The sequence below is a fragment of the Manacus vitellinus genome, unplaced genomic scaffold (assembly GCF_001715985.3).
Source record: "Manacus vitellinus isolate BGI_N305 unplaced genomic scaffold, ASM171598v3 scaffold_19_pilon, whole genome shotgun sequence".
Lineage (NCBI taxonomy): Eukaryota > Metazoa > Chordata > Aves > Passeriformes > Pipridae > Manacus > Manacus vitellinus.
In genome coordinates this window covers 10,399,372-10,413,532 of record NW_021939395.1, presented here as the reverse complement: position 1 = coordinate 10,413,532, position 14,161 = coordinate 10,399,372, and the positions used below count along the sequence as shown (strand labels likewise).

At 37.3% G+C, this 14,161-nt stretch overlaps 1 protein-coding gene across 1 annotated transcript; it reads right to left on the bottom strand.

The window, feature by feature from the left end:
* Window positions 1–1,774: 1,774 nt before the first annotated feature.
* Window positions 1,775–13,661, bottom strand: STK26 (serine/threonine kinase 26). Its single transcript, XM_018070731.1, has 10 exons — window positions 13,431–13,661; window positions 10,787–10,843; window positions 9,039–9,147; window positions 8,791–8,948; window positions 6,421–6,606; window positions 5,643–5,791; window positions 4,884–4,977; window positions 4,337–4,399; window positions 4,109–4,245; window positions 1,775–3,713 (listed from the first exon to the last, which is right to left on the bottom strand). The coding sequence occupies exons 2-10, from the start codon at window positions 10,820–10,822 to the stop codon at window positions 3,689–3,691; spliced, it is 957 nt and encodes a 318-aa protein (XP_017926220.1). The 5' UTR covers window positions 10,823–10,843; window positions 13,431–13,661; the 3' UTR covers window positions 1,775–3,688.
* Between the last annotated feature and the right edge of the window lie 500 nt (window positions 13,662–14,161).

Below are 14,161 nucleotides of genomic sequence, written 5' to 3'. Positions count from 1 at the left end.
TTTCTTCTAAGGAAGAAAACAAGGATATAGAGAGGACATAGAAGTGGTGAAAGACAGACAGCAGTACCTGGAAAACAAACTGTTACAGCCCCTACACAAGGAAGTATTATAGAAGGGGAGGAGGCACAGCAGCATTACAGTGTGAAAACATTAACCTACTCAGTGCATTCAGACTGAGGTAACTGGTTTATATAAAATAGATAAAGCTGATCTTGAAATTCAGATGCACAATGTTCAGTGACTTTTTAGGCAGAGCTGTTAGGAAATAAAAAGAAGCAAAATGTACACAATATTCAAAGAACTTCACTTTGGAGAAGCACTGACAGGTTTCAGCAGAGTAACCTCATCTCTGTAGTAAGTGTTACTTCATTTATTGGAAAGATGTGAAATAAGACAAACCAGCATATATACCATTAAAACTCAGCAAAAGAAAAAAATAATTTTATTCCAGTGTTAAGTCATAAAACAGTGTGATAAGAATCAGACTTTCAACAATTGCTAAACTTTGTGCAAACACATCGAAATCTATGTATCTCCTATTCAGCTACTGACACTAGATTGAAGGCAGGAGCAGGTGTGACAGCACTACACTTAATTACTGTACAGAAGCAAATAGAGGGGTCAGAGACCAAGGGCTTTAAGAGAGGTTACACTGATACAGGACTCACCAGCCAAGAACAAATACATTTCTCTATTCTGCAATTCAGACTGCTTCAGCAGCAATTCTTCTCAACCTACCTCGCAAACCAAATGAGCACGAAGATGGTTCCTGCATGAATATTTTGATATATCTTTCCACTAGCTATCTGCCAGCAACAGAACACTGCTGCTTAAGTTACACAGTTCATCAATAACTAACACATGTGGGAAAAAGACAGCTTCTCTGGAACCAGCAATACAGACATCCATTCTTAGGAGTTAATTATAGTCTTAAGATGCACAGAGACTTTAGGAGCAGAACTGCCATATGCAGCACAATAAAAAACCTTCTTGAATGGCCTGTGCTCTGAGAGAACAAGGCTGTATTATACACGTGGCTGGGTTTTTCCCCACGCTGTCCCATGACGTAGGTATACATCCCACCCATTTCTCAGGAAAAGAAGAGGCATCACAGTTCAGTAACTTGTTACAGTCATATTATACATAGGTCAGGTTCCAATTTCCCATGTCATTCGCTAACCCCACCTACCTAAAACTGTTCATAGAGTTGCATAGATTAAAGATCCTGTGTCAACGGGGTCAAGCTACCAGTTAAAAAATTCGTCAAGAATTCCCATCACCTCTCCCCTCGGACTCCCACATAAAAAGAACACCTTAAGGGAAGTGACATGGAAGTAAAAATGTTTTTAATTGTGAAAAATTTGTATGGAGCTCCTTAAAATGGGATTTGGGTTGAGGCTGCCGAAGTGAAAGCCGAGGGGTCTGTGGCACAGGCCTTTGTGTCCCTTCACTCCCCAGCGCCGAGGTCAAACGCAGTCAGAGCGTTCTGACACCGCTCCCCTGTCGTCACTGCCACACGTCTGTCTGAGTCACAGATCCTGGAGTCTCCTCCCTAGGAATGGAATCCCACTGAACCCTGGGTTCATTCCTGTGTGCAGCAGCTGGCAGGTATCCTCTGGACAAGAACAGCGTGGGGGGAAGCCACACAGAGCACCCCCACAACACCACGCAAGGATCACCTTTCCTGAACTAGAACACAGGTCTGTGAGAGCCACGTCCACACCTCTGCACAGCTGCTCAAATCCAGAATAAAATGCACAACACAACAAGCTCATCAAAGTTTACAGAACTTAAATATTTATTTTTAAACCATTTAAAACCCCCCAAAACATTGAAATAAGCTTCATCTATAAACAGATTTACAAGACTAACAACTACAGAAGCTAGAGAAGCACTACAATTTGTTTCTGTGATGCAGTTATTTTGTAAAGCTTCAGATCAACTGTATTTACAACTTTTGCTGCTTTTACATTTATAAAAATATTTATTTAATCCATAACATTATTGTTTTCAAAAACTATTTCCAGACTTTTTTCTCAGATATAAATTCTAATTGAATTTCAGTTATATAGCAGATGAAAGTTTTAAACAGAAACATTTCTTTTAAAATTAAAACAAGGAGTTAAAAGTAATTTTTTTACAGTGTAGGCACCATTGAAAATAATTGTCCTTGGCATATCTAACCACCATCTCTCACGAGTGTCCTTTATATAAAAATGATGTAATGGCAACATTTGACTGAAAATGCAGTATTTACTTGCACACCATTACTTTTTCAATATTTGGCAGATATATTTCAGATTCTTTAAAATTACTTTTGTGCAAAAACAAAATGTGCAGGTCTGAACCATAAAATAAACACACCCAGCCTTTATCAAAAATAAATTTACACCAACAGTTCCACAGCTAAGTACTGAAAAACAATCCCAGTTCAAAACTTCAGCATAATATACATACTGGGTTGAAAAAGGGAAAAAAAAAAACAACAAAAAAAACCAACAGAAGAGATTACCCATCTAGCAGTACCATAAATATATAACTGAAAGCAACTTTATAGTCTTACCTACTTTTTATGAAAAAAAAATCACTCCGTACTGCACAGTACTACCTTTTTGTGAAAGAATATCTATAACTCAGTTATTTGCATATTAACTGGTAAATACATATTTAAAATACACTTTCAGAAAATTATAAACAAATTATGTTGATGTACTGTATTTAATGTATTTAAGAACAAAAAAAAAAAATGTGTATAAATATCTTACAGGAGAAACAACACCACCACACAGAACGCTGGTGTTACACTGATACCTGCGTGTGAGGTATGTAACATGCGACGCTCGGCTTCTCTGGCTCCCTTCCACCCAGGCATGTGTACTCAGAGGAAAAAAATTAAATTAAGTTAAACTGGACTTCAGGTTTTGTCCATTATTGCCAAAAGCCCCACCCCCTCAACTGTATTGCTCTAAATTTTCCTACCATGATGATATAAGACTGAATTACTACTTCAAAACCTGTTCTAAAAGGTAATACACATACTGTACATCAGGATAGACCTGTTGCTACATATCACCTGCAAACTATTGACATATTGCTCTCAAATATATTTAATCATAGAGCTGCCTAAAATACTGTACCAATTCAGAATTAAAATAGATACTGTTGCAGGTTTGTTTCTCAGGGCACGATAACTATATGCTGGTTGAAGCAGGTGCTACAGCAATACCCTTGCCACTACATTACATGTTTTGAATACGCTTGTGAAAAAGCTATTTTCTCTGAAGCTTGTTAGTGATTTACAAAAGTTTAACTCATGAATATAAAAGACCTGTACAACCCCATGTACAGGAACAAAACAGCATCAAAACATACTGTACTTGCACATTCTATTAACTAAAGTAATGGTTATTTCTAAAAGCAAAACTGCACCTCAACATTTATCAGATTAAACAGGTGAAACTACAATATTAAAAGTTGTTCTTTACAAAATAATTTCCTGAAAATATAAAACCATGTGCACTGCCACAAAATAGTTGAGTAGGTTCTTTCAAATCCTCAATCACCATCAATATGTTGCAAAGATCCAAAAGGCACAAGGAGCTCATGAGCTAAGCACTGCCAAGCTTGAAGTAGTTTTGGTGGGTTTCACTGGGTCCATATGAAACAGCAGTCAATTGTGTGAAGTTTCTTAGGATGAGTCATTAACAGAAAATCTACAGATAAAAAATGCAAGTAAAATTTTTTTAATTGTATTGTTTCAGTTAGGCAAACAGCACATAATTATTTTTGCATCATTAAACTAGTACATGTCTTCATCTGACCGGTTCAGAGGAAAAAAACCACCAGAAGTGACATTCTCAAGAAAATATTCCTAAAAAAGGTAAGACAAAGATTCTCTGTCTCCCTTACTGGCTGTAAATATGCTTACAACAAAACTGCAGCCTAAATTAAAGGAAGTAAGACACAAAAAGTAAAGTTCCATCACTAGAAGACCAGACATAGTAATTGTTACTATTAGTTTTAGTCTCAAAAGGAAGTGTTAGCTATAACTACCAAAGATAAAAGCACTGGACATGGCAGTTTTTTCCCTTATCACTAAACTACTTACTTCTGAAATTTCTCCATAAGCTTCTTCACCATCTTATCTGTGATCCCTGGACATGTTGCTTCTGCCATATTGATGCTTTTCTCAAGTTCCTCAATTGCTTTCTTTCTGTTAGCATTATTTGTGTCCTGCTGCTTGAGCTGAAGAGCAAAACAAAACAGATAAAACTTATTAAAGTTATTAGACATGTGGCTAATGCTTTCAAAGAAGTTTTTTTAAGCCAAAACTTACCTCAGCAAACACAGGGGTGATTATCATAGTTAAACAACTCAGGGTTTTAACAAGATCCTGATCCTAGAAGTTAACAAATAAGGATTACATTAGCATATTCCCATACAACATACACACTGCCTTTGACACAGCATGTGCGATTTTGGAAGTTCAGTTAAATTTTAAAAAGTGCTTAAAATATGTTACAAAAACAACAAAGGCACAGTACATCAACAAACCATATGGGATGTTGAAACAGATGCCTGATGACACATCTCAAACAATGTCATACAGGGTCAGGAAAACAGTTCAGTTTTCCCTCCCTAATATTTTAAGTCTTTAAAATTCCCACTTCTATGAACAGATACCAATCAGGTAAATCTGCATTATGCTCTGCATTTGGGCCTGACACAGGCATAGGAAATATTGCCAACAAGCATCGTCTCTTGAACTACAAAAAAATAGTCAGTTCCTATGAAAAGTGAATATACTAAATTTTATCACCATCTTCCTTAAACTGGCTTCAGAACCAGCAGTTAGAAAGAAGAACCCTTCAGACTGTACATACCGTCCCATTCTGCAGCTTCTTTGCATCTGGCTTCTTCCGAACTGTAGTAAAGCTCCACTCAGGGTGAGAGTTATTTTCTTTGTTACTGGACTCCCTGAAGAAAAAGGACACGATGTACATAACACTAGTCACAACATAACACCAAGCAAACACAGGCAACCCAAATACATAACAAATCTATACAGATTAGTTCCATGTTCCTTAAAATAAGAAGCAAAACATGGATTTAAACATTAATTGAACTTTAAAAGAGGCTGGATAAATTGAAATGTGATCAAAGCAAGGAGAAGATGTTATCTACCCACAAAGCTTACCTTCCCCCATGGCATCCCATTTAAAACAGTTATCTGATATCCAGAAAAGCAAGAGACTTACAGAGAGCATGTTGTTCCACTGGCATTGTGCAAACTTCTTCATGCACCTCAACCTTGCTCTGTAATATCCCTAATTGTGATTCACTGGTTTTGGTACAACCACTAGCCTCAGACTAGGAAATACATAGCACTTAAACAGAACTGTGAGTTCAGAGAGAGAAAGTTTAAAGAGACAATGAGCACGCAGCTTGACTTATGCATTAGTCTTTAGGCTCATACAGGGGGTTTCTTGAAAGAAGCCAAGGAAAAACAAATGGAACAAAGACAGGTGTACAGAAATGGAATTAGTTACACAGAGAAGCTGCAGCAAACTTACTTTAGTAACATTATCTAAATAAATGAAAAAAAAACAAAACGAAAGAGACTAAACTGAAAATAAACTTACGAATCTGAACCATCGGAATCACTTTCATCACTACTATGTCCCTCTGCTTTCCACCTCTTAAACCTATCAATCAGTTCTGTCAGATAGGAAGTCTTCTTGGCATTTTTCATAATGAACTTGTGCTTCAGAAGTTCTTTTGCAGTGGGGCGCTGTAAGAAACACTTTAAATATTTAATGTTATGCTAACATTTCATGATTTTAAATGTTAATAGGGGAGATTTAATAAGACAACGGACTTCTAGAGCTAACTTTTATAGCATCAGGAAATTAGTGAAACAGGAAGTCAAGAAAAGCCAGTAATCCACATTTACGAGCACTCTAAAAATACGATCAAGTCACCCACAGACTACACAGCTTATCCTTCTACGTTAAAAGGTCACACCCAGGAAAATGACTAATCAGAATTCTCCAATGCAACATTTCCTTGTAAGCTGAATTCAGACAGCAAAAGTTGTGCTGGAGAAAAGGATCTAAGATGATTCTCTCCTCTGTTAAAGCTTCTCTTCTGACATTATCCTAGGTTTCAGTGCATTTGAGGAATCTGTCTCTGCCACTGTAATTTCTTTCAGCATTCTCCCTCCTCCTTTGAGTATTTTAAACAAAAGAGACTAGGATAGAGACAGAGCTATTAAAAAGCACCAGTAGCATTTACAAGTATTGTCTCTAAAATTATTTCAATCAACAACGATGCCCAACACCATCAAAATACTTTGCAAGCACGAGAGAGTAGAAAACAAACCCGAAACAGCTGTATACACACACACATAGATCTACTCACAAATGTTGGGTCCTTATTCAGACATGCATCAATGAATTCTTTAAAAGGTTTGCTGAATTCCCCTAATAAAGTCGGAGGATTGTTTTTCGGAATGAGAAACAGAACTCTCATTGGATGCATATCAGAGTTGGGAGGCTCCCCCTTGGCCAGTTCAATTGCTGTGATTCCCAGTGACCAGATGTCAGCCTGAAAAAAGGGAAAAGGACATTTAATACAAAATTAAGGGCTAATATGACTAAGTATTTAATAACTGAAATTTTCGCATATACTGCATTTATATAATAAAACTTATTTTGCTCTAAGTAGATAGTGCAAATACTCCTTTATAATACTTTGGGAATACTTGATTCCCAAAGACCTGGCTGACTTAATCAGTCTTTAATGACAAACAACTACATCATCACTCTTGTTGCAGTCATTGTTCTGAAACTGTGCAAGTTAAATGGGCACCTAAATTCACATGCATTTGGAAAAAGCTTCGGAAACACTGATCTTCCTTTAACTTTTTTCTATATGTTAACTACAAACTGAAATGAACTTCCAGCGTCTAGTTCGGAGTTTGTTTAGGTAGCAAAACTGCTTGGTGATGTCACTTTTTAAACTGAAGATGCACTGAGGTACCCAACCTTGTTTGATAGCTTGCTGTAAGGGAACAAGGCAGAAACCTGAATCAACTCCAGCAGGCGATCACTTAAGTTCTTCCCTAACAGACTGCTTGATGAATTTAGCTGGAGAATTATTGATTAGTTAGACTTGAAACACCAAGTTCACAGTGTAAATTTCTGAAGAATAATGAAGTACTATTTATTTTAGCTAAAAATAAGCATTACAAACAAATTCTGTATTTGTATCAAATAACTGTATTTCTTATCAAATAATTAAACTAGCTCATAGTTTAGTACTGAAATAACATAACCATAACCAACAACTGTGATTGGAGCAAAACGTTTTTACAAGAGATGGGGTTTGTAACTCTCTGGCACTACAAAAATTGTATTAATTTCTGTTTTGTTTTCCACCATTTTGGAGCAGGGAGAGAAGAAAGGTTAAAATTCAGTCCAGATACCAAAACACTCATTGGTATTAGTCTAAACCCTTCATCTGTGCTAGCAAAGGCTTGTATCCTCTGTGCTTTCCCACCAGACTTTTGGCATGGCAAGAAAAGGGGGAGGACACTGCTCTTGCAACATACTGAAGAGATATGGAAGGCAAAAGATTAGGTTGCTGGGAAAATATAAATAAAGGGGTGGTAAGGCTGATCTATGCACAGGGCAAGCAGAAGAGGAATTATTCCAATTTTGACTGGTCAAACACACACTTTTACAGCAGGGTAGAGTGCTTTTCCAAAACACCCTAGGGAGCACAATACAGTTGCACCACTGAAACCCGTAACAGGAGAAGTACAACTTTCTTATCAGCAAGAACCCTTGTGGCAAGTACACAAATTCCTTCAAGTCTGAATGATCCTGGGAAAGTCTCCTGGAGTGTGAATATTTTCAGGACACACTGAAAATATTGCACATCCCAGGATTATTAGATTTCTTGCTCCTATTTAAAGTTGTATCTACATACAGAATGGCAAGTCCAGTGCCAGCACTAAAACATGCTGCCATTTCCCTAACCATGCACTCTAGGTCATCTTGTGGGTTTACACACAGGAGAAGAGGGGACTGTCCCCTCCTTATTGTCATTTCTGGCATCAGTCCTCAATCCTCAGAAACACATAAGAGTAGCTCTGCTTTTCTACTGCTAGTTCACGTGGGGAAACTCTCCTTTGCAATTAGTCATCCATCAACAGCTCCCATGACAAAGAAATGCACAAGGTGACATAATGGTACCGCAGCTACCAGGTCACTTTTTACCTTTCTCACATCAGTGACCTGTGCTAAAATATTCCACACTACACAGATCCTCAGAAACACCATTAAAGAAATTATATCCAGAGCTGTGAATAAAAATCTGAGAAGAGAGTAAAATTTTAGCCACCATCCTGGCTTTAAATAAACTACCAAGTTCTGGTGGTATTCTACTCTGTGAGTACTTTATTACTGTTTGAATTAAATGAGAAACATTGGATTGAAACCAAACCAACCACCCCTCAACACTGAAAGCACAGTGGGAGTTGCTCTGAAAGAGGCATGACAGCGTCAGTTTACTTGGTGACTTTGCATATGTCCTGCAGGGGAGGACAATGACATGTAATTACAGTATAAAAACAATTTAATCCTACTATTAACTTTAGTATTTGAAACCCTGTAATTTGAAATCTATTTTTTTTCTCCACACTGATAGAGCTAAAAGCAAAAAAATCAAAGTAGATGCTGTTGGATCATCAGATACAAAGAAAAGGTGTTCCACTCTCATACTTACTTTTGAATCATATGCTGACTGCTGAATAACTTCAGGGGCCATCCAAAATGGGGTTCCAACAAAGGTGTTCCTCTTAATTTGTGTGTCTGTCAGCTGCCCAGCAACTCCAAAATCAGCAAGCTTAACATCGCCTTGTTCTGATAACAAGACATTGGCAGCTGCCAAGGAGAAATAACATATCTAAATTAGAATACTGCTCTTACAGTTTTTAAAGCCTTTAAAAAAGTAACATTTGAAGTATTACACACCTTTTATATCCCTGTGAATTTTCTTCTCTGAGTGTAGGTAGTCGAGACCTTTCAAGATCTCCTTTAGCATGGTAGCAATCTGGAACTCATCAAAAGGGCCAGCACGCAGCTTTAGAGAAAAGACACATTAAAATAATTTTAGTCTTTTATCTAATTTTTGCCTTGTTATTGGTTAAATTAAATCTTGATCTTGAAAGATTTTTTTAAAAATAGAGAACTAACAGAATTCATGAAATATGCAATTACTTATGGCAACACTCCAGTAGAATGGAATGATCACTCAAATGATCATCGTCAAAATATCCCATTAATAGGTAATACATTGAAAATGCTTTTCCTCCTCTAACATACAATGTCTGTGCTCCCCTCAGAATGCAAAGCACATGAAAAGCAAGAACTGAATTTCCACAGTTATATTTCCCTACAGACAACAAACACACCAATCTGAATTTTGCAATTTAGATGAAGTAAATTAAGTAACCTGGCCTATTTCAAAACAGATTAATCTATTATTGACTGTGAGTTTTAAATTTAATGATGCAGTTTTTACTTGTTCCAGCATTTTTGATTCCATGCTTGCTTTTGCATGAGGAACATAACATGCTACTATAAAGCTCCTAGTACTGAGTAAGTGTAAACTTTGCACATTAGAAAGCTATGGGAGTAAAACAGAAGCAATTAAGGTGGGTGGTTCTGCTAATAAAAAATACCAACAACACAGCAATGAAATTATGGTAAGGCAAAGTGAGGCCAAACAAATTTTATTCTTCTAAAGGTTCAGTGATTTAAATTGTCACTAGTAAAAGCTATTCCACTCTTTCTGACACTCCACAGAAAATTATCAATCACTCAGAAGTGTTAAGAGTATCTCACAGCTCAAAAAGACCAGGTTCCAGAGCTACAAACTACCACATACTACACATAATTATTGTATGCTTTTGCATTCCTGTAGTTGAGTAGATGTAATTCCATAAGGAAGTTTAAATAGATTTGTGAAGTCAAGCACATACTTCAAAACTCTCACAGAGAGGACCCCTATTAGTAAATACATAATTATCACCATCCTGTAATAGTGAAGACATGATATTTTCCCTTCAGAATCACACAAAGAAAGACTGAGCTATATTATCTTACAGGAAAGGGTGGGTCTGCAGCATTAAAGCCGAGGCAGAGCTGTACTGAAACTAAGGGGAAACCACAGCCACACACAGTGGACTGTGCTTGTGCACTCTCCAAGCTACACCCTCCATGAATGCCACACTATCTGAAGTAAAAGGCACTTTCATGCTTAACCAGAAATACCTGAAAATGGAAAACCCAACACCTTTTAACCAGTTAAAATTAACTGTATCCATGGACACAAGCTGTATTAATTCCTGAGACCCAAACCTAAATAAAACAGTTTTCATTTAAGTGTTATGAATTCTACTGGTAGGAGGTGAGAAGGGATGGACAGAGGATTCCAAAGCCACAAACCCACCACATATAGCAAGAAGAGTACTTCTCATACTAGAAAAACATTGCCTTACATTTGACTGAGAACAAATAGGTTCTTCCTAAAGCTTAGAGACAAGGAGTAAAATTAAAAAATTAACATGAATTCAACGTAACAGAACTACTTCTGGAGCATTACAGTGTAGCAGTGATATAACAGCAGCTGCCTCCAAGTACTTGATTTTTATAAAGTGCTATAAGAGCAGAATGAAATAAAGTTCACTGGTACTTATAATGCATAATCATATACTCACAAGATCCAGAGCTGACCCTCCACCCAAGTACTCCATTATTATCCATAGTTTTGTGCCCTGTAAAGGAAGGCATGAGTTGTTAGAAGTCCAAGGCTGCCATAAAATAAATTATATTTATTTCAATAGACTGTTAAAAGTACTTTAACAGTACACTGTTAAAAGGCAAATGCAGAGTCCCATTAAGCACCAAGTCACATGCACCAAGTCTACTTCTTGTAGAATGATCACAGAGCTCCTGTGAAGTCTAAAACATTAATTTGTAAGTTTGAATTCTGTATTTAAAAAAGCAACGAAAAACCCCATCAGCACTAATCTGCTAACTAGTATCTAAAAATGATTTCACATAAAGGAATGGAACTTAGAGGAAAAAGTGCTTAGGTAGTGGTTTAAGTTTACACTCAGTGTTTTAATGTAAGGTTGGGATTCTTAAAAAAGGCTGTCTTTGCATTAGAATTATCAATTCCAGTCATTTGTGATACAGAAACATTACAATTTAAATGGGAAAGTTTATTTTAACACCACCACACATCTCATCTGAGGAAAATCTCAAAACTTAAGATTACTTTTGAGCAGGAGTGTGAGCGTGAACCTGTTTAAAGGCAACAGAAATTTAAAGCCTAATGGAGGCAGCTGCAAGGTGCCTTCACTTTGTGGAGATGTCTCAACCACTAGAACTGGCAAATTCTTCTAACACTGAATTCTAGATGCTGACTTTGCCCTTGGCACGTTGCTGAGAAAGGTGACTGGTTCCTATGAACAAAACTGGAAAGATTTGGTAGCAGATCTACAGACTGTGTGTTTCAAAACTGAGAGAATCTGCTACTTGCCAGAGTCCCCTCATTTCAGAAAAAACTCAAATATGAATCTATGGGCTACTATTCCCAGAAATTCTGTGAAAAAATACATTTATTTAAAATAAAAACTAGTTACTAAAAATACTCAACTGAACCAGAGCTGGTGAAGTACCATGCACACTGTGTAAGTCTCTGGTAAATATTTACTAGTGCTAGTTCCTTATAACAGAGCACAAACCCAGGGCAGGAGAACTCTTTAAAGCCTCTTGCATTCTCCATCGTATGTTTTCCCACCCTATGGTTTGTCCAGGGATGGAAATGTAAAAAAAACTCAACAAGCAAATAAGGGTGCAGTTTCTGAAAGCACCACATCCAATTATCTTAACAAAGTGTGCTCTATTAGATCTATACTGAATTTAAAAAACACACCATTTATGAGAGTCTATTCCAATATTATGATCTCAGCAGGGAAGGGCTGGCTAATTTTAGCAGTTTTTATAAAGCCTGACTTTGTCAGCTCAGAAGACCTGCAAGGAACTCCTGTTCAAGGCAAACATTGTGGTTACCAGACATGTTTGGAGGATTTGACTATTACTTGAAAACAGTACAAGGTGAAAATGAGTAAGTCCTGTGTTTCTCAAATAATGTCTCAGAGAAATTGCTACTATCCACTGTAACCGGGTGTGGATATTTTCTAGCCAGGCATGAACAACCTTTTTCCTAGCTATTTTTGGTCAGCCAAGTATAAATAGACAATATAGAACAACCAGTATCTCTAGATTGTCTCAAAGTTTTGCTGCACAAAGTGCTATACAGTTCTGATGGAAGTCTCTGGATGCTACTTTAAGATTTTTCCATATTCAAATCTGAAAGGCTGAGAATAACTTCAAGTTTGTTTTAATTGCAAAAGAAAAGAGCAAGCCCAGTTGGCTGTAATAATTACAAGGATAGATACTGAAAACCTAGGTCTAAGTGGCACAAATAAGGAAAACAATAATGAAATTTCAGCCACCTGAAGCATTTTATCAAGCTTCACAAATTTGTGGAACCAGAATATGCCAGAACTAGGGTAACTTTTAATACCTTTAATCTTTTTCTTGCCTGAACTGGTAGGGCAGTAATACATTCTGACAAGCCATTGGGCTTGAGGAAAACACCCGTTTTAGCTACCTAATCTAACTTACCCTGCTGCACTCCTGTGCATTATCACTTTCACGGGTACCCTCCACACTTAATGCTTTATTTATTGAGATGTGATGTTAATTGCAATCAAAGCATTATTTAAGATGATTGTACCTGGACAGTTTTGCAAGTTGAAAAGTCTTACTCAACAGTTTGGATCTCTGCAGGTTTTCATTTTTGTTTGTTTGTTTTTAAATTATGCCTTAGATAATATTTTCACACAGGGGTTACATAACTCTGCTGATGTCAGTTTTACTTTGTCTCAGGTCTACTAAGCTGCATAATTACCAACATATCTCTACACGGTGCAGGGTTTCTTTCCATATCAGGAATGGTTTTATGAAGGTATTTTTTTCTTGCCCAGAAAGGCCACAAAATTGTGCTAGAGATTGTGGAGGGAGGAGAGAAAACTGAGGTCCAAAAGCAGCGGCAATGGCAAAAGGAATCCTTTATCAACTCTGATCATTCCCGATTCCCCAGTAATTTTGTGCAAATCCCACCTCAAAGAGCAAGCAGCAAAAAGAGGAAAATTAAGTTAAAAGCTCTGTTCAAAGAAAAATAAAAACCTACTAAAAAAAATTGTCAAGTTGGCATGATAACTATTCCTCAAGTTTAAATGATTTTCTTAGCAGCATTCTAGCAAATCTTTGTGCAATACTATACATTACCTTTAAATATGATCCATAGTATTTTGTTACATAAGGACTATCACACTGACTTAAAACAGTTATCTCTTGCTGTATATCTTCTATTTCATCTTCTGCTTCCTCAAGGTCTATGATTTTTATAGCAACCACTTGCTGTGTCCGATTATCAATTCCTTTAAAGACCTCACCAAAGGAGCCTTTCCCAATGCGTTCCAGTTTTGTGAATAGTTCTTCTGGGTCTGCTCTATGGTTCTACAAAAAGAAAAAAAAGAAGGTAAAAAAAAAAAGATGCACAAGTTACTTAATTTACTTCCAAGTTATTAACCCTCATTACTTCCCAAGAAACACATCATCCAGATTTATCATCACCAGAAGGGTCGCATCAGATAAATTTATTTCCTGCACACTAACTTCTAATTCAGCTATTAGTTACAGAACATGCATTATGCAACTCTGTCAAAGGTAAATGAGCCTCACCAGAGAGGGAGTCGGGTACAAACCTCATTTCACTTCCTCACATAACAACCCTTTAAAACGAAAGAATGGAGCTGTTCTTAACACTAATCCTGTCTGTGCAATAGACTGGGGAATGCAATTACTGGCACAGGAGCACCAACATCATCACCCAGGCAGAAAAGGCCGGGCTTCCCACCCGGCCAACAGCCCAGGGCAGACACAGCTCCCGACACAGCTCCTGACACAGCTCCCTGCCCCGTAACACAGCGAGGGGTGGCTGGGAGAAGGCAGCACAA

Bases quoted from the DNA above. Each gene is read 5' to 3' on its own strand.
- STK26 (XM_018070731.1), bottom strand. From the start codon at position 10,822: ATGGAGTACTTGGGTGGAGGGTCAGCTCTGGATCTT. The intron at 9,148-10,786 runs GTGAGTATATGA...TTTTCTCTAAAG, and splicing joins GAGGGTCAGCTCTGGATCTT to CTGCGTGCTGGCCCTTTTGA. The intron at 8,949-9,038 runs GTGTGTAATACT...TCTCCTTGGCAG, and splicing joins AATTCACAGGGATATAAAAG to CTGCCAATGTCTTGTTATCA.